Below are 19353 nucleotides of genomic sequence, written 5' to 3'. Positions count from 1 at the left end.
GTTGTAGTTGGAATATAAAACTGGGTACTTACTTTGTTCCAGGCATTGTATTGAATATTTTATCCCCACTAGATACAGTACCACCATTTCAGATAACAAAAACATAGATCTTTTTGGAAGCAATTTGTTCACAGTGACACTGACTTGTTACCTGGCTGAATGCTAGTGATAATCTAGTTTATAGTTTAAGAAGAAAGGTGAGAGGTGGAGTATTGGTGTTTAATATATTTCTCCTTATCTCCATTCATTATCCCAAGTGTTTACTGTTTTGGTGATGCTTCTTCAATTCCTCATGTACATAACTTTCTCATTTCGACAACAGGGCAATATAATTGGATATATACAAATGGTAATTTGTGAAGCTTTAAGCATTGTTGCCAAGGGCAACCACCTTAATTTGGGGGGGGGGGAGTTGCACAGGTAGTTAGGCACATGCTGATTTATTGTCTTTAATTAAAATTGTCATTTTGACACGTATTTCTTAAAAGAAAATATCAAACAATGTGCTGTATCCAGAGATACGACCTTAGAGACCGCGTCTCCCTCTCTTATCTGGATGTCATTTGGGTGCATCTGCACCGCCCACCAGGGTGGCCCCGTGCGGCTGTAGACCCTTGGAAAGTGGCTAGTTCGGACTGAGGTGTTCCAGAAGTGCAAAATACACACCAGATTTTGAAAATGTAATGTGAAAAAGATAATAAAACATCCATGAGTGATTTTTAATAATGATAACATGTTGAAATGATACAGTTATAGATGTGTTTTGGTAAATAAGATCTATTAAAGTTAATTTCACCCATTTACTTTTATTTTTTAATGTGGCTACTGGAAAATTTTAAATTACCTATGTGGCTCATAGTTATGGCTCAAATTATATTTCTGTTGGATGATAGGACATAGAGGTTTATTTGTATGAATTTATAAAAGCGTGTAAAGGGGGAAATTATAGAACCATTATAGGTTAATTCAGTTCTGGCTAGAAAAGGTATCTGAAGCCAGGGGCCGTAGCTGGCAGTTCTGTGAGGAAACCCAGGAGGATGAAAAGACTGACATGGATGCTTCAAGAAGACAAGAGCGAGTGATTATATCTTGTGGGGTTAATGTAGAGTTTGGAGTAAAGGGCTTTCTTTTTTTTTTTTAGTAATACTTTTTTTAAACATTATTTTACTGTTGTTCAAGCACAGTTTTCTGCCTTTTCCCCTAGCCCTCCCCACCACCCCAACCCTCCCCACCTCCCTCCCCTGTTTCCACACCCCCCTTGTTATTGTCCATGTGTCCTTTATAATTGTTCCTGCAAACCCTTCACCCTTTTCCCCTGTAATCCCCTCCCCTCTCTTGGAGTAAGAGGCTTTCTTATCAGATTTCTAGAGGTGAAGACGACTCAGAGATGCTAAGTAACTGTTCAAGGCCAGGGTGGTAGGGATGACAGGGAAAATGTATGTTCTGTTAAGAAGTTGATACAATCCCAGTTTCCTTATTTTCTTAAACTGAAAACACAGGTGAAATAAATGACCAACGGTAAAAGTCTGTTACAGTTAAAATGTTTAGGCTCAGGCCAGATGTAAACAGTACAGGACAAAAATATTCTGAGCAACCGTGTGTTTCTACTGATCCTGGAGAATCTTTTACTTGGCGGTGGATGGATGCTTTCTGGCTGAAGGCCACAGCATGAGGATGGTCGAATCCACACGGATGAAGGACCACAGGGCATCTGCAAGCCAGACAGCCCTGCTGTTGGAACAATACCCTGGCAGGTCCGAGGGCTTCAATCACACTTAGCACCCGGCGATATTATTGTGCCGGGTAACATGGCGAAAATTATAAAGAAAATACAAGGACAAGTTCTATTTAATTCACAGTTTTTTCCAATGATCACACCTGAAAACAAAGCCAGCTACTGTAACCCCAGAGAAACGCTGAAGGAGGAAGACCCTTAGTCTGGTCAGAGAGTGGAGGCTGGTTGCTGTGCTGTTTTTGGCCATGGACCCTCACATGGTCAGACAGGGTCAACTATGTCTGGTGGAAAGGACAGTGGGAGGAGAGGAGAGGAGGGTGACTTTGAGAACCCGAAAGGAAACATGTTGTGTCCCCTGCTTCCCCCAAACCACTACTAATAAGTCCATCAAATGGGAAAAAATTCCATGGGAGCCACAGAACTACTTTGCTATTTTTTTTTCCCTAGAGCAGGACAGCTCCAATCTGTGAGCAATGAGGCAAAATGGAGGGGGGCGGGTTGCTGAGCAATGACAGAGAAGGCTTATTTCCCCTAATCTCTCATTCACATTATCTCCCCATGGGTGAGAATTCAGGGACAGAAGGAAGAGAAACTCCCAGACCTTGAGATCATAGGAAAAGAAGTAGAAAGATAATATAAATAAGTATGTATGAAGTGATTAAAGAGGCATAAAAAAATGGGAAAAAACCTACAAAAAAGACCAAAAAAACCCGACAGACTTTGAGCTTCTAGTAATAAAAAGTCATTGAAATTTTAAAGATCATCGCTAGCATTTATTGAATGATTACTAAGCCATAGTAAGTATGTGTTATGTATATTAAATCATTTAGTTCTTATAAAATCCTGAGGTTTATCTCTTATTTCCATTTTAGGATGAGAAAACTAAGGTTGAAAATTAGAAAGCTGGTAGTTAATAGAGCGCATGTCAAATGGTTCCAGAGTTGTCTTTTGTTATTAAAATTTACAGGACACTGAAATATCAACTGAAAATTACAAACAGCAGAAGAGAGGATTAGAAATGGAAAGATGGGTGTGCAGATGTTCCATCGACTGCCGCGTGGAGGGAAGCAGCACCTGAACCAAAGCTCACTGTGCTACGACTTGCTCTCCAGGACAAGGTGATGGGTCTCATGGGGAATCTGTGTAAACCTCACACTTCTGGACAATCATGCCACGAGGAGAGGAGAAGTTTATCCAGTGGCTCCCATCTCCCACAGGTTAAAGATTGCCCCACAGGCGGTGATGCCCTACACTTCTAGGTGCAATAGGAAGCCAGGGGATGGAGTCTAGAGGAACCATCAGGCTGTGCCTGTGAAAAGTCCACGGTCAAACAGATAGCAGGGCAAGTAAGCACCCATAGCCCAGGAGCAAAGTGAGGCCAAGGGGAGCTGAGAAGGAAATGAAAGGTATCCCATATAAGAAATTAGGAGAACTGGAGGAAAACAGGAGAAGGTCCAGGATGCATCCTAACAACCAGGAGCAGAGTGGGAAAGGAGAAAAATAGAAAAGAAATGTCTGAGACTTTTCAAGGTTTGATAAAATTATAGAATCTGAGGTTAAATATCCATAATGAGATACAACTTCACTCCAGTGAGAATGGCCATCATAAACAAATCAACAAACAACAAGTGTTGGAGAGGTTGTGGAGAAAAGGGAACCCTAGTGCACTGTTGGGGGGAATGCAGACTGGTGAGGCCACTGTGGAAAACAGTATGGAATTTCCTCAGAAAACTAAAAATGAAACTGCTTTTTGACCCAGCAATTCCACTGTTGAGATTATACCCTAAGGACCCTGAAACACCAATTCAAAAGAACCTATGCACCCCAATGTGCATAGCAGCACAATTTACAATAGCCAAGTGCTGGAAGCAAGCTAGGTGCCCAACAGTAAATGCGTGGATGAAAAAACTGTGGTACATTTACACAATGGAATATTATGCAGCAGAAAGAAAGAAGGAGCTCCTACCCTTTGCGACAGCATGGATGGAACTGGAGAGCATTATGCTAAGCGAAATAAGCCAGCTCATGAAAGATAAATACCATATGATCTCACCTATAAGTGGAACCTAATCAACAAAACAAACCAGCAAGCAAAATATAACCAGAGACACTGAAATGAAGACCAAATTGACAGTTACCAGAGAGGAGGGGGGAGGGGGATAATAGGGGATAATAGGGGAAGGGCCATCAAGGAACATGTATGAAGGACACATGGACAAAGCCAAAGGGGGTGGGTTGGAGGGTGGGAGGCGGGGATAGGTGGGTCAGGGGGGAGTGGTGGGGTGCAAATGGAGACGACTGTACTTGAATAACAATAAAATAAATAAATAAATAAATAAATAACTATCCACTAAGGAAGGCATATTAAAAAACAAATGAGCGCATACATTATAATTTCAATTAACATGATCAAAACTCTTGTTCTAATTGATAAACATAGAAATCTTTGAAGTCTCTACCACAATTCAATAAAAAAGTAACTAAAAACCCCCCACACGTTAGGATATTAACAAATAAACATTTAAATAACGCATAGGAAAAGAAATCAATTTGAAAAGATTTTAAACTTAATGATATTAGAATACTACTCATTAAAATGTGTGTAGTGCAGGTAAAGTGGTATTGTGGTGGAAATTGTTTAGCCTTAAATGCCTTTCAGCTATTCAAAGTTGCTATATTAAAGTCAAAATACAAAATGCAACTGTGTTTTGCTACATCTATAGAAGACTATTAAATTTTACAAAATATGCCATTTACAGTGGCACTAAAAATATTAAATACTTGGAAATTGAAGAAACAGAAAGCACTAAAATATTGTGAGAAATTAAGACGCTAAAAAGAGACCCGTATACGAAAACAAATAACTCAAATATGACTGGGTGCTTGGTACACGTTTGCGGATGTAATGCTACAAAACAGTGTGAATGAAAGAATGGGATATTCAATTAGCAATAATCGCGCCTCAGATAAACCTCATTGGCTACGATACTGCCACTGCGCAAAGATAAGAATGGAATACTCAATAAATAATGTTCTATATATGGTTTTTCCTAAATGGAAAGATGGGAGAGCAAATAGGTCAAAGGTTATCCATACTTGCGTAATCTCAGAGATAGATACCTCACTTCTTGTTTGTCTGAAGTGTTTCCTAATTCAACCTAACTTTTTACATTAAAAAATGAAATCAGTTGAGAAAGCATCCTCCCTAAATGCAGCTGTTATTCAGCCCCTGATATATGCTTGCCATATTTCTGCCCTGTCTGGAATTTTAGGGCAAAAAAGAGGAAGGATAAACCACGTTATCTCCGACCATGACCCTCACCTTCCCCAGGTATCAGAGGAGCGGGCTCTCTAGTTCCACCCCCAGACCTACTGTGTGTGGCAACAGCATAGTGTCTCTGGGTTTCACGTGGGTGAACAGCTGGGTCAGGGAAGAGCTGTACATCTGGGGATGCTGCCAAACAGCAGGCCCGGGGTTGGATGCCTGCAGGAATGGACTTTACTTGGGGAGCCTCAGAACAAAATTGTGGGGGTGGACAGGTCCGCTCCGTCTGCACTGGGAATGTGGGGTCAACATCACTCCTCTCTTCCCCTTTTGAGAAATGCTAAATTTTATTTATTGCAGCAACCTAGAGCAAAATGTGTCGTTAACTAGTGGAGCACAAAATGGTAAATATCATGGCCCAGAGGCTAAGTTTAGCTCGCACACAGCAAGTTTCGCCCTGTATTCTTTAGGCCTTTACAAAAAAGCTGAGTTTTGTCAAGTTTTGACTTATTTGCTAACATCTAGAATTTGAGAGATTTTTGATGGAAACTGGTTTCCTAGCTTCTCTCCTGAAAAAGCAGGGATTCCGGCATTCCTGAGCCTGAATTCTAGAATGCCAAGAATCAGTCACTCCTGAAGACTGCTCCCCCTACCCCCAATGGCCCCACTCATCACCTCACCTGCTGGCCCCACCAGGGCTTTCAACTCCCTCATCTTACAGATGAGAAAACTGAGGCTCAGAGAGGTCAAGTGCCTCGGCTAATGTCACCGTGACCCTGTGGTGGGAGCCATGCTGGTACCAGGTTGGCCAGTTACCATCTAACTTGTGATTCCTTTTTTCTGTGTGATGAAGGCACATTTCACGGTTTCTAATGACATGGTCTGTGTAACTAATTCAGCAGGTGCACTGGAAATGATCATTCTTGTGTGTTTAATGAAGACTGACTTCAAGTGATGATAAAAATAATGTAAATGGATTAATTATAATATAAGCCAAAAGTCACCAAGACTTAGCCAGACTCAAAACAGAGAGTTTTACATGTGAAATACTGTAAGAAATATGACGCCGTAACTGAAAATCGCTATTGACTGGAGGGTGCGTGATGACAGAGCATCACTTTTTCTGGCCGATCTTTATACACATGTAAGTCCTCCGGATTTTCTCCAGCCCTCCCTAATTCCTCCTCTTTTTTGGGGTCTAGAAAGATGGGCAAACTCTGCTCCGGAACCCCTCCCTGGGCCTTCCCACCGCCAACGCCTCCGTTAGGATTTTTGCTTGTTAGGTTTATTTACTCTTGGATTAAAGCTGGTAGACAATCTGCACTGACTTGGTTGAGTTTCATCCATTATCCCCAGAAGTACTGAGCTAGCTGGGTTGCATATTCCTACTCTGTGCAAAGTGCATTGGGTAGAACCAGCTCCATGACAAGATTCCATGGATTCCACAACCCTGTAGAATGTAAAACACTAAATAACCTAAAAGTAAATCAGTAGGAGAAAGGTCCAATAACTTGGGTATATTTATATTATGGAAAACGATGCAAGGGGGCAAAAAAGGAAAAGAGACAGATCTGTCTTAAATACTGATATGGACAGATTTGTAGATTCATATATAATATATAAAAATATATATGTATAAAATTACTTATATCACTTATGTTAAAAAACACAAAGAGAAAGGAGAGAGAGGTGCAAGGGGATTAAATGGCAATGGAAAACAATACAATAAAGATTAAATTAAAAAACACAAACAGAAACTCATATTGTTCATGGGTCCACATATGTGCATAAAGGCACAGGAAGCGTCTGGAAAGAAACAGGAAGTGGTGAGAGTGGATACCTTGTTTAGACAGCAGAGGCGGAGAGGTATGGAGGTGATCAAGGGGCATTATCTGCTTTATCTGTAGAATTTTGATTTAAATTATTTTTAAATTATTTAATTTTATTTTTCAGTGACAGTTGACATTCAACATTATTATTATTATTATTAAAGATTTTGTTTATTTTATTTTTAAAGAGGGGAAGGGAGGGAGAAATAGAGGGAGAGAAACATCAGTGTGTGGTTGCTTGTCCTGCACCCCCTACTGGGGACCTGGCCTGAAACCTAGACTTGTGCCCTGACTGGGAATCGAACCAGTGACCCTTTGGTTCACAGGCCAGTGCTCAATCCACTGAGCCACACCAGCCAGAGCAACATTCAACACTATTTTGTATTGGTTTCAGGTGTGCAGTACGTGGTTAGATGGTCACATCTGTTACAAAGGGCTCCTCCTTGACGCTTCAGGTACCCACCTGGCACCCTGCATAGTTATTGCAATATTGTTGACTACACTAATTTACACAGAAAATCCTTGGGTGACGTGTGGCCAAGGGCTCTAAAGACTTTTCACATATGCACGTGACTATTGACTTCCGATCATAATCTGTCATGAAATTTGTAAAACATCTTTTCATCCTTGGAAATGAAACGTTACTGCATTGCCACCCCAAATTAATTATTTTCCAAGTTAAATTTTTAAATGTAAAAATCACAGAAAGAATCTGAAAAGTTAAATTCTATTTTCACAAGTTAAAGTTATGTACCTCAACCCTAGGAGTCACAACAGTTTTGAGGACACCCAATTCATCTTTGATTGCAAACAATAGGAAATATGGGGATGGATTTAAATGGATGGGGGCTCTTTCAAATTCCTAACGGAAACAAAAGTGACAGATCGCTTAATTTATACTCACAGGAGGTCTATTTGTAAGGTGGTGTCAACAATTCAGTGTGGCATTGCCTGTCCCAGTGACAGGGACTGAATAAACACTGGAGGACAAGTTTTGATGAGGAAACCAAGCCCTAGAGAGCGCAGCAAGTTCACTGCGAAGTGACATCTAGGAAGTGGCAGGGCCAGGACTCTTGCTCGGGTTTCTACTGCCAGCCCTGTGTGCTCTCTGCCAGGACATGTCGCCTGTTCTGGTTCACCACCGTGGGTGCCCTCGCGTGTCTCTGTATCCGACGTCGTCTCCTATTCACTAGGCGATTATCTATCTATCCATCCATCTTATCTTATCTATCATCTATTATCTATCTGTCTGTCTATGTATCTACCTACCTACCACCTATCATCTGTCTTCGGAGGTCTTTCCTTCCCATCCCTGAATTCTAGATGATGCTACAAGTTTCCTCTTTGCCTTTCCCTCCAGCCCGGCGCAGTCCACCTGTTCCCCAGGCATCCTCGCTTACTCTTGTCCCCACGCTGCCGGCCTAGCGACTTGCGTGGAGCCTGCAGCCACCGCACCCACCCGGCAAGGTCTCCAGCACCGTGCCCTGGCGGGTGGGGGTTGAAATGCGCCGAGGTGGGAGTGGCGCCGCCCCCGCACTCACCTTGCCCGCGGCGGGCACGGTCGCCAAAAGCACCAGCAAAAGCACCAGCAAGAGCGGCAGCAGGAGCGCGGGCAGCTTCCGCGCCGTCCGGGGGCACATGGTGGGCGCCCGCTGAGAGTACCCGCGGTCTCCCCGACCACCGCGTCCCTTGCGTGGCGCGGGCTGCAGAGTACGGCGGTGAAGCCCGGCTTGCCAGCCGGCCCGGGGCGGATTTTGTAGGGCTCAGCCGCACTGTCCGTCCCTCCCCACCGAGGCTTTTTGACTGTGGCTCCAAGGGAGGGAAGAAGTGGCTCAGGTCCCGCCCTCGTCCCACCTCCCCTTCAACTCACCAGGCAATGTCCCTCCGACCTGGGCGTTGTGCCCAGGAGGCGAGAAAGGGCTGCGCGCCTGCGGGGCAGGGGGGCGAGGATCCAGGGTTAGGGGTTAAGGAAGTGATGCTCCCAAGGTCTTGGAGCCGAGGCGGAGCAGGGGGGCTGCGGGTCGGAGGTGGAGAATTTGGGGGGTGTGCAATGGGGAGGCAGTTGAGCGAAGTGGAGGGAGTGGCCAGCGGCCGTGCCCAGATTAAGTGGGAGGCGCGCGGGGCGTCGGTACTCCGAGGGCCGCTGGCTCCGGCTCACGGCGGTGCCATCTCGCTGCTTTCCCTTTCTACAACCCGCCTCCAACTGGCAGCTGCGAAACTTGGCCGAGAGGGCGTGGTGAAGAGGAGACTGAGTCGCTCCGGGATTTGGGCGCGGCAGAGCCGGGAGGTGTGCGCCCTGCGGGCGGGCGGTGAGGCGGCCCCTGGCGCTGCGGGCGGCCCTCGGAGGTAAGGCGCCGGTGACCCGACCCAGGCTGGGTAACCACTGCCCTCGAGCCTGGGGCATCTGCCGGTGGGGGGCAGTGGAGAAGGCCTGGCAGCTCAGGCAGCTCAGGTGGGGCGTGCGGGGTGGCGGGTGCGGCTGGGGAGCTGGGGCTCGGGGTCACCGGAGGAGAACGTGTCTGGCTCCCGAGCTTGTCTGCCTGGGCTTGAACTGGGCGCTGTGTTTTGATTAATTTGGAGGCTCAAGTTACCACCAGCCTGGCAGTCTGGGCACTGCGACATGCCAAGAGCAAAAGGCAGCTGAGGGGAAAGAGAATGCCCATCCTATTCTCTGCTGCGTTGAACTGGCTTTTCAGGCTGGATCTTATCTGCGGAAATGCAGGGGAAACCGAGAGCCAACTTTGTCCTGGGTGTCTCCCTCCTGAGAGTGCCCTTCGTGGAGGTGGCCCTGGATGCAAATGTGCGGTCACCTGGCTTGTTAGGGCGCCCTCTTCAAAGCAGGGCTGGTGCCCCTTCGTGCACCAGTTGACCACATTGGCCCCGCAGATGCATTTAGACCCTTCTCAGAATACTGCTATTAAGTATGTACAATACAACTAAATCAGAATTATTTCACGGGTATACCGTTACTAAAGTGTTCTAGTCACAGTGTAGCAACAGCCGTGCATCACTAATATTGCATGGAGTACCTAGCTCTAACAACAGCTCCACGGGAATAACTTCAGTCTTAAAGCCGGGAGGACTGCAAGACTGAAATGCGACGTGAAAATACCAGCGGCCGCCAACTCTCAAGCGCTGCCAATACTATCATGGTGTGTTGCCTGTGGTCATAACTGAAGGCAACGCTGAACTCCCAGGACAGTGAGTGAAGCTGGAGATGGAACTTCTGCTCCTGTCCAAGTTCACAGACCACCTGAATTCATCTCCAGGTTGAAAACCCCTGCTTGGGAGCGGTGCTGCTGACATCTGCAGTAGCTGGTCATCGGACACCAAGTGTAAAACACGTGGGGTGGTCCCTGATTGAGCAAAACGACTTGCTTGCAATTAGAATGGGGTCTATTCTGTTAGCGTACTAGACTTGTGTCAGCAGGCAAAAGCCCGACAGCGGATGAATGAAGATACGCCCCACCCTTTTTTGGCTGAAGAGTGAATATTGTGGTCTTCCCTCTGTTTTTTATGCCTGTGATTGCCAACTGCACTTGTGCATTAGGATCTCCTAGGGATCCTCTAAAAATCCTGATACCTAGTTCATCCGAAGCCAATTACACCAGACTGTCCAGCAGTAGGACTTAGGTGTCTGTTTGTTTTAAAGCTCCCTGGAGATTTCCATGTACAACCAAGTGTGACAGCTACTGTTTTATGAGCATATTTCAGTTAAGTTAGCTGCATTGAATCAGGGTCTCTTGTTAGGAGAATAATATAACAGACTTTTATTATTAAATCTTTATTAATATTTATTGGATTATTAAAAATACAATAATATAATCAAATATTTTATAGTTATTAAGATTATATATCCATTAAAATATATTAAACTCTTTAATAGGACTCATTTATGCCCAAGCCACAGATGTCGCAGGGTGTTATGTGGTAGCGTCTTCCTGCTGACAGTGATGCTCTTATGGAACCTTCTCCTGCCATCCTGGTTAGATAGGACATCAGCTGCTGTGTCGATGAAAAAACAGTGTCCAAGAATTCTGAGGGGCATATGAACATCTTGCGTGAAATGACATTACTTCCCCAGGGGAAAACCCCCTCAAAGTTAGTGTTAAATGCTCCTTCTTTTTGCTGGACTCCAGATTTCTCAGTTTGGACCTTAATTGCTTTTCCCTGAAACCAAGTCATTTTAATGGAAGACCAGACTTGGTTTTATCACCTTTGGAATGGGAGGAGCAGTCCACTGCAGGTCACTTCGGATGCCACAGCAGAGCAGGAGGGAAACTTGTGACGTACTTACAGTAAGGAGGAAGAGTGGTTAAGAGCTTAGTCTCTGCAATAGGCTCTGGATTTTGAGTCCTTTCTATACTTCATAGTGTGACCTAACCTCTCTGTGCTGGGGGCTTCTCTTCTGCACTGTGGGCATAGTCATGGTACCCATCTCAAAGAGTTGTAGGAAAAGGATGTGGTGATCCTGTAGAAGCCCTTTGTCCAGGGTCTTCACAAAACAATCAATAGTAGAATTTGATCCTCCAGTTGCATAAAGAAAAACAAGGTGGATGAGAAATGGTGACACGAGACAGAGATGCTCTTCTCAGCTCCACAGTAAAAGATCACGCACACCTCCCTTGCTCCCTTGAGGTCAATGAACTATTAAGGCATCTAGAACTTGCTTCTTGGCATTTCTGGGAGCAGCAGCTTGGCATCCTGGAGAGCTGGTTAGAAATGCAGACTCTTAGGCCCCACCCAAGACCCACTGAATCACAGGACACATTCACCAAGATCTCCAGATGACTCATCAGCACATTCAACTTTGAGAAGTGGCTTGTCTAAAAGCCAGACTTACCCACCCACTCCTCACCTTCCCACCTCATACCTACACCCTCCTTTAGTGCAGTGTTTGGTTTGCTTGCAAGGTAGTGTTAGTCAGGATTATTGATCTTTAAAAAATCATCTCAGGGCCAAGAGGTTTGACTTTTTGCTGTTGGTTCTTTAAATGTGATAAAGCAAAGGAAGTGAGGTCAATTTTTTTTTGTACATACAAAGGACACAGAGATCTCTACTTTTGACTTTGGTTCCAAATAAGGGTTTTGAAAAAGATGAAGTAGTCATTGCCTTTGAATAGCCCTATATTATAATTTTGCCCCCTTTTTATCACCACAATATGTCTGTTTTCTGCACAGTGCTGAAATATGTAGAGGTGGTTCCCTGCATTTGGATGTAAGCCCCAGCAAGGCAGGGGCATTGCTGGTGTTCTGTTATTGAATGAATGAATGAAGTTCTTTACATTTGCTGAGTGAGTGAAGTTGGATGACTTGACATATTCACTGAGGATTCACCCCCAGGTCTGTTTTCTTCCAAAGTTCACCATCTTTCTAGAGGCTTTGTATACGCGGATATACTTCTGCTTTTGACGAGTTGCTCTTTGCCAGGCCTCCTGTAGCTTCTTCTTTAGTCTTTTTTAAAGGTTTAATTTAATCCTAATTAATCTCTCAATTAATCTTGTTTAACTTCATCTCCCCTCTTAGTCATTCCTCTTCTTTCAAGAACCTTTTCCTTTCAACGCCTCTAGAACAGTTGACTCCCAGGTTCTTTTAGAACCTCAGTCACTATCACGCATGTCAGTTCTTGCCGTTGCATCTCCGGATTCTTTCACTGGGTTTCTAAGCGCATGGCCCTGCCCTGCCTTGGGCCTGCCCTGATCATCTGGGGATTACAGCAAGATCCGCTGCAAGCTCTCTACCGGGAAATCCATCTTCTATGTTTTGTCCGAGTTCCACTTAAAATTGCACATCGTATCAGAAAGGTTAGATGCTTTCGGGGCAGTTACAAACAGTCCCCAGATTTCAGAGTCTTACAGCAACAGGACTTTTTTCCCCCTCCATTTTCACTACATACTCATCATAGGATGTAGGGAAGTGGGAAAGTGGGGGGCTCTGCTTATTATAGCCTCTCAGAAACCCCCTGGAAATCCCCACTGCACTTGTCCTTCTCTGACCCCCTCAGAAGGGGAAGAGAATGTAGTCAATCACACACCCCTCTAAAAGCTTCAGTGTGGGTGTGATGTATACTACTTCCACTCACATTTCATTGGCCAAAGCAGTCATGTGACCATGCTTGATTTTTGTAAGTGGTGGGGAAATGAAATCTACCACATGCCTGGAAAGAGAGCTGGAAATATTTGGAGACCGTTAGTAATGCCCATTACATACTTGCTTATTTGAAAGCTTGCAGAAGCTTTTCTTTGCCTTTACAGTACTTTTCACACTTCATAGAATAGGGTGGTCCAAAATCAACTTTTAAAAGATTTCCTGTGGTGTCCCATACTTCTCAGGTTCACTCATGTCTTTGTACTTGCTGTTCCCTCCACTTCAGGAGCCTCCCCCGTAGTCTGTCTGGTACAGGTCAAAGATCAGCCTTGGCTGGTGTGGCTCAGCGAACTGAGCACCTGGCCTGCAAACCCAAAGGTCACTGGTTCATTTCCCAGCCAGGGCATGTGCCTGGGTTGTGGGCCAGGTCCCCAGTTGGGGGCATGCGAGAGGGAACCTGTTGATGTTTCTCCCCCTCTTTTTCCCTCCCTTCCCTCTCTGTAAATATAATTAAGTAAAATCTTTAAAAAATTGTTTTCAAAAATTTAAGAGCTCTTTTTGTGTCTATGATGAATTAGAAAGGAAGGAAGTAAACATTTATTAAGCTGCCCCCACAGGGCAGGCACTGTACTAGGAATTGAATTACATGAGATTTTTCTCAGGTATGCATTTTCCATACTGAGAAATGAAGAGCCCAGAGGATTTATGAACTTGCTCATGGCTATGCTGCTAAGTGGTCCAGTCTTTCCAACTCTAGAGCCCTGCTTTCATCCCTAACCACGAGAGCACAGGCACCAGGAGGGGAAGGCAGCCAGTCTCTATGGAGGAGAGGAGAAGTCATATAGGCAAATAAATGCTAACCTCACATTGTGGTGGGGAATGGGCCTTGTCTGGTGGGGTCACAGGGTATTACTACCTGGGTTCACCCAAAGGCAGTTCCCAGAGGTAGGAAAGGTCCAGAGATTTCCGATAGAGTCACTGCCCACACAGGAGAATCACAGACCAAGAGAAACCTGGGGCATTAGGGTTTTTAGCAAGAGACATGAGATATTCTGAGTCCAGAATGCCATTCTTCAGTTGGAGGTAAAAGGCTCATCGGTTTTGAAAATTAGTCGTATATTTTTGGAGCATTTATCTCTTCTATGTCATTCCCATGTGGTGACATTATTATGATGTCAAATTTTTCTGTTGATATTGGGAAGAGACCACAAAGGACAAAATGGTAAGAAAAGCCAGTAATGACAGAATAGTGGATTAGCTAAGATATGGTCCAGTTGGCCCTAGACTAGCAAACTCAACTCCAAAGTCAGCTGAGGATGCTGCAGCACTCTCAAACAATTTAACCAGACCAGGAGGAAGGAGAAGCGGGGGTGGAGTGGGCTTGGCCATAATCCAGCAACATTCTAGTCAAGTTGGAACTCAGAGTCATTCTCAAGAATTTGCTTGAGTAGTTCTCAAGTTTTTCCCTGTTGCTTCTTAGAGACTATGAAGCTGTAGCTACATTCCAGTGGTCCATGGACCACCCAGATTCCTGACCTGCTTTAAAAACCTTGTGATGTTGGAATTGACTGATTTTGCTAAAAAGCTCCAATTAACCTAAAGTCTTGAAAGACTGCAGAGAGAGTCAACAGGAAGATATGGGATTTTAGAACGAACAAAACCAAGCACCCAGCTTGTATGTTGGGGGAAGGTCAGGTGATCTCTTAACAAGGAGAGTGTAAACCTTGAAAGATGTCGGCCTCTGAGGTAGACAGGCCATGCTGGTCTTTATCTGGGGATATTTTTCCTAAACTTTGAGGCCCTTTGCTTATTTCTTTGCAAAAGATGAGCCTTTAGGAATTCTATTTTGGAAAGATAAAGGTATATACAAGTAGGTGTTCAAACATTACAAAAATTTGGCCTTAGAGAGTCTTCAGACAGTTCAGTGTCAGAAGGTTAAAAGAAAAGAACATGTAGTCACTGAGTTCATAGGAAGTTATTTCCCTGAAAGAACAAAAACATTATTAGTGAAAAGAACTCAAAGACTTAATGTTACTTGGGAAAAGAGAAGACATTCTACTTCTGCTACTTTTTGTGGCTAAAAGAGTCTGATGCTCAGCCTCCTGTTTATCTGGTCCTTCCATCTCGGCCGTTGTCTGCCCCCATTTCCCAATAAATGAGAACCCCAGCAGAGTGTACTTCTTTTCAAGATTGGGTTGCAGAGAAAACCAGTTCTTCCTGGTGGAGACTGTGATTTGGAAGATCTCAGATCTTGTTCCCAGACCTAGCATTCGGAAAACATTGGGCAGAGACTCACAAGGAGTCCCAGTGGACTTGGGATCCAGGATTTTCATAAGGAATATATATATAAAAGGACTCCAGGGAGCTGGCAGAGGAGAACAGTGACACTTACTGGCTATACAGGCTGGATGTCACTGATGTGAACACACGCTGGGAGAGCGCCTGTGGGCCTCACTTGGGTTGGTGGGCGCTCCCTGTGAGGGGGTGCCCAGGAGAGCTCCATGATAAATCATGGCCTTTGGACTGTCTGCACAGGTCAGTTTGCTCAGATTACAGGAACTGACTCTCAACCTGCCCCAGGAACAGCTCTCAGGAATGAGCTAGTCTTTCATCCTCTCATGAGATCCTCTGTCTATTTTTTTTTGCATTTTCTTCTCTTGAAATCAACTTTTTCTGATTACTCTGCATATCTGTTTTTTCTAAATTCGAGTTTGTACTTTGACAGGACCTGTCCCCACCTTCTAATGCCTGACTCGACCTCAGGGCACCTCTGGATGCATCCTTCCCCTCCTCATCCCTATTTTTTCTCTCAGTTTCCTAATTTCAGCCTTCCAAGGGGACTGATCCAGATTATCTTTTGGTGCCATCCTCCAGCCCAGAGCCAGAGTTCTATGTCACTAACCCAAGCCTTGGGTGACGTAGGTCACTCCCAACCTTTCTATCTGGCTGGGGAGACAAGATCAGGTGATGAAAACCTGGCCACACCCCACTTAGCTGGGCTGACAGGGCTCAGGTGCCACAGTGTATAGAGAGCGCCCCCTTCTTGAGCAGAACAGTTGGCAAAATAAATCATGTCCTGTGAGAGGCACACAATGTTTGCACAAGTTCCCTAGACAGGCAGTCCTTTAAAGCTGTTGTTTGCATATGTTTTCATGGCAGAGCCCTTTGGATTGCTTAGGGACTTTCTTCTTAAAGGATTTTATTTATTTACTTTTAGAGAGAGGGGGATGGAGGGAGAAAGAGAGGGAGAGAAACATCCATGGGTATTGGCTCCTTTCGTGTGCACCCGACTGGGGATGGAACCCACAGCCCAGGCACGTGCCCTGGACAGAAATCAAAGCGGTGGCCCTTTGCTTTGTGGGTCGACACCCCACCAAGTGTGTCACACTGGGCAGGGTGTTTAGGGACTTTTTTTAGCAGTAATGATCGACTCCACTGGAATCACACTGCCTTAGCCAATCTCGTGTGATGATGGCCGTTGACTTGGGAGATGGGACTCTAGGGGGAGCTGTTTCGAGTGGCATGGTCTTTTTGTGTTGTGCGGTCAAAAGTGTGGTTGAGAAAAAGGTTCTGATGCTCTTAACACGGGCTGTTGGCACAGAGAAAATCCTCAGATTGCTGTGGATTACACGTGTGGCAGCGTTTTGTGAAGCGCAGAGCCCGATGCACAATGACGCTCCCAGTGTCCGGCTGATAGGGTGATGGGGCTACTGCTGCGTCTGAGGCAGGGGAACAGTTACAGAGCCTGCGACTCCTTCATGGCTGACTTTGGACTCCCAGGCAGACCCGTGGGATAAGCACATGGTTTTCTGAGTCTTGCGCCAGGTGAATTGGTGAACAAGGAAGGTTGGTTTTTTTTCCCCCTTCTTCTTTTTTTTTTTACCTTTGGCAGCTCATTCAAAGTAGAGATCTTCAAACTGAGGTACATGGACTTTTGTGGGACAAAAAGATTCTTAAAAGTTATGCAAACAGCTTGGAAAATTAAATAAAGGAATCAATTTCTAGATTCTCCACTGCTATATATATTCTCTCTTAGAGTTGTTCTAGCTGAAAATGGGCCTTTGGTCCAGATTCTCAGCTCCCCCTTTAAAATTGCCCTTCCCCTACTTTTTAAAAGAGGAAAATACCCCTACCCAATTCCCTTGCCCCCGTTCATCCCCAGTGTTTCCACCCTGCTCTGCTCAGAGTATAAGAACTGTGTGTGAGGCCAATGATGTGCAGTGTAGACGCCAGTGCTGGGAACGGAAAGCATTCTGCTCCCGGGCTGCCCATCCCCTGGGCTGGGTGGTTCCCAACGTCTGTGTCATCACAGCTGAAGGAAGACTTAGCAGCTGAAAGATCCCTCGGAGTGGTTCTGGGTGATAAATTCCTCACTGCTTTTGGTGACATTCATATAACAAATGGCTGTCAGTCACAAAAACTTCTTATTTTTGTGAATATTTCATTATAATTTCTGGCTTTAAAATTTAAGTGGAGGTAGGGTTGTTGCTGAACCTGTCTCATTCCAGTAAGAAGTATTATTAATCTAGGGCTGAATGGAGAAAGAAAAAGCCCCATTCATTCATTGCCAACTACAATTCCAATAAAACTTCACTTTTAATTTTTAATAATTGTAAATTTTGTATCAAAGTTTAAATCCATTTATGGTTTTGATGAATTCCATACTACTAATCATCACAATGATAAGTCAATCCAGGAGAAAAACATGTTTTTTAAGACAGAGGTTTGTAATCCTGAAATATAAAAATATTCAATTTCTATACATATTTTTGTCGCAGAGAAATATGGTAGGGTCATCAATATGACTTTCAAATGTAAAATTACATTGCACTAAGATGTGTGTGACGGAGAATAGAAATATGGGTTCAAGGAGAAAAGCAAGGTCAAGTTCCTAACTGTTAAAGAACTCGGGGGCAGACGGTGTGAGCCCATGGCAGTGAAGATCGGTTGCCACGGGGTCCTGACTGGGGGGCTGCGCCCAAAACAGTTCTGTGGCAGTTTTATAATAGGTCACCACTTACAATGTTCCAAAGTACACTCTTGGGAGATATTGAAAGAGAAGATGAAAGTTCTTAGATATTAACTTAAAAAAAAGAAGAGTTAACGTGCAGAGGCTTTTCAAAATTTTTACGGGAGTGTAGAACAGCAACGTCTGAAGCCTGCCGTGCTGGGCGTCAGGTGGGAGAAGGGATGTGTGTTGGAGTCAGTTCTGCCGTGTGTTAGCTCTGCTACTTTGCACTAATGACTAAACTAATCCAGCTGTCCTTCCTGTGCAATGGGAACAACACTTTTCTTACTAAACTGTGGCGAGACCTAAGTGATTTGATGTGAGCAACACTTAGCAAAGAGGCCTACATATAATATAGTCAGTAAGTGTCGTTTTGTCTTCACTTCGCCCAAAGCTGTTACGGTTTCTCTCCATTTCCCTTCCTCCACTCCCACACATTAATTCCAAGTTGTGGCCTCATCTGACCTTCCTTATTAAACATATTTGATTCACATTCTGAAGGTCCCAAATATGTTCCGTAAGTTTGTTCATCCAACGAATAAATATTGAGCACTTACTATATTCAGGCATTATCATGGCACAGGGGATAAATCTGTGAATAAAAAAGATGACATCTCTATGGTCATAGATGTCATCCATATGGCCACTTATAGGATGGGTGCATGGTGACGAGAATGCATTGGGCAGCTGTGTCTGTTCATTGTTAGCCTGTGTCCCTTCACACTGGGCAGTCCTGCCAACTAGGGGGGAGACCAGCTGGATCTCTGCAGATTGGTCCACCCATTCAGCCGTCAATCCAGTCATCCGGCAACTCAATCAAAGTGCACTAAGAAACTCCTAGGTGTGAGGACCATCATTCACGACAGGGCAGTCTCACTCTAAAGGGTGACCATAGCGACACTCTATTTTAATAAAATCCCCCTTTGTGCACCCTTTATCACAGTTATGCATGGGGAATGATTGCATCATTATTGTTACCTGTTTTAAGGTCAAAATGCAAACATCTCTCTGGTTTTCTTTGATTTTTGATGGTCTTTCCTATTTGTTTAAAATATCAACTACATTGTAAATGATTCAAATGAATTTGTGTATTCTTTCCAAAACAACAATTTCTTTTATTGAGACTGGCATCTAGAATGCAATTAAAAAATTATTCATTTAAAACGATGGATTTAGAATGGGAAAAGATCTAGGCACTCAAGTGACTCTGTTTCTATTGATTTTGAAACAGTATCATGGAATGTTGTTCTACCACTTACTTAGAAACCTAGTCTTCCATAAATACAGCATTGAGTTAGTTTATTCAGATTTTTATCCAGAAATTTATAAATAGCTTATAATATCCAATACTCCTAGTTTTCTTCTCTCTACCCAACCCTCATAGGTACTGCTGTTCAGAGAAGCCAAAGTTTTTAAGATGAGACATTTCC

The 19353-nt window shown here is 44.3% G+C and overlaps 2 protein-coding genes and 1 pseudogene across 2 annotated transcripts in view; 1 reads left to right on the top strand and 2 right to left on the bottom strand.

Annotated features, from left to right (window-relative positions):
* COL4A3 (collagen type IV alpha 3 chain) overlaps nt 1–8625 on the bottom strand; it is a 123602-nt gene extending 114977 nt beyond the window's left edge. The window contains exon 1 of the mRNA XM_024563858.3: nt 8371–8625. Within this exon, the coding sequence (XP_024419626.2) occupies nt 8371–8469 (99 nt within the window). The 5' untranslated portion in view covers nt 8470–8625. The remainder of the gene's footprint in view (nt 1–8370) is intronic.
* On the bottom strand, nt 4590–4741 carry LOC112308108 (U4 spliceosomal RNA; annotated as a pseudogene).
* A 92-nt stretch (nt 8626–8717) lies between the features above and the next one.
* Nucleotides 8718–19353, top strand: part of COL4A4 (collagen type IV alpha 4 chain) — a 112487-nt gene continuing 101851 nt past the window's right edge. Inside the window, exon 1 of the mRNA XM_053919143.1 lies at nt 8718–9175. The gene's annotated coding sequence lies outside the window, so the exon portion shown is untranslated. The remainder of the gene's footprint in view (nt 9176–19353) is intronic.

This window comes from Desmodus rotundus, chromosome 2 (genome assembly GCF_022682495.2).
Source record: "Desmodus rotundus isolate HL8 chromosome 2, HLdesRot8A.1, whole genome shotgun sequence".
NCBI classification, from domain to species: Eukaryota; Metazoa; Chordata; class Mammalia; order Chiroptera; family Phyllostomidae; genus Desmodus; species Desmodus rotundus.
The sequence above is the reverse complement of the archived record's forward strand: the minus strand, read 5'-3'. Positions and strand labels throughout refer to the sequence as shown.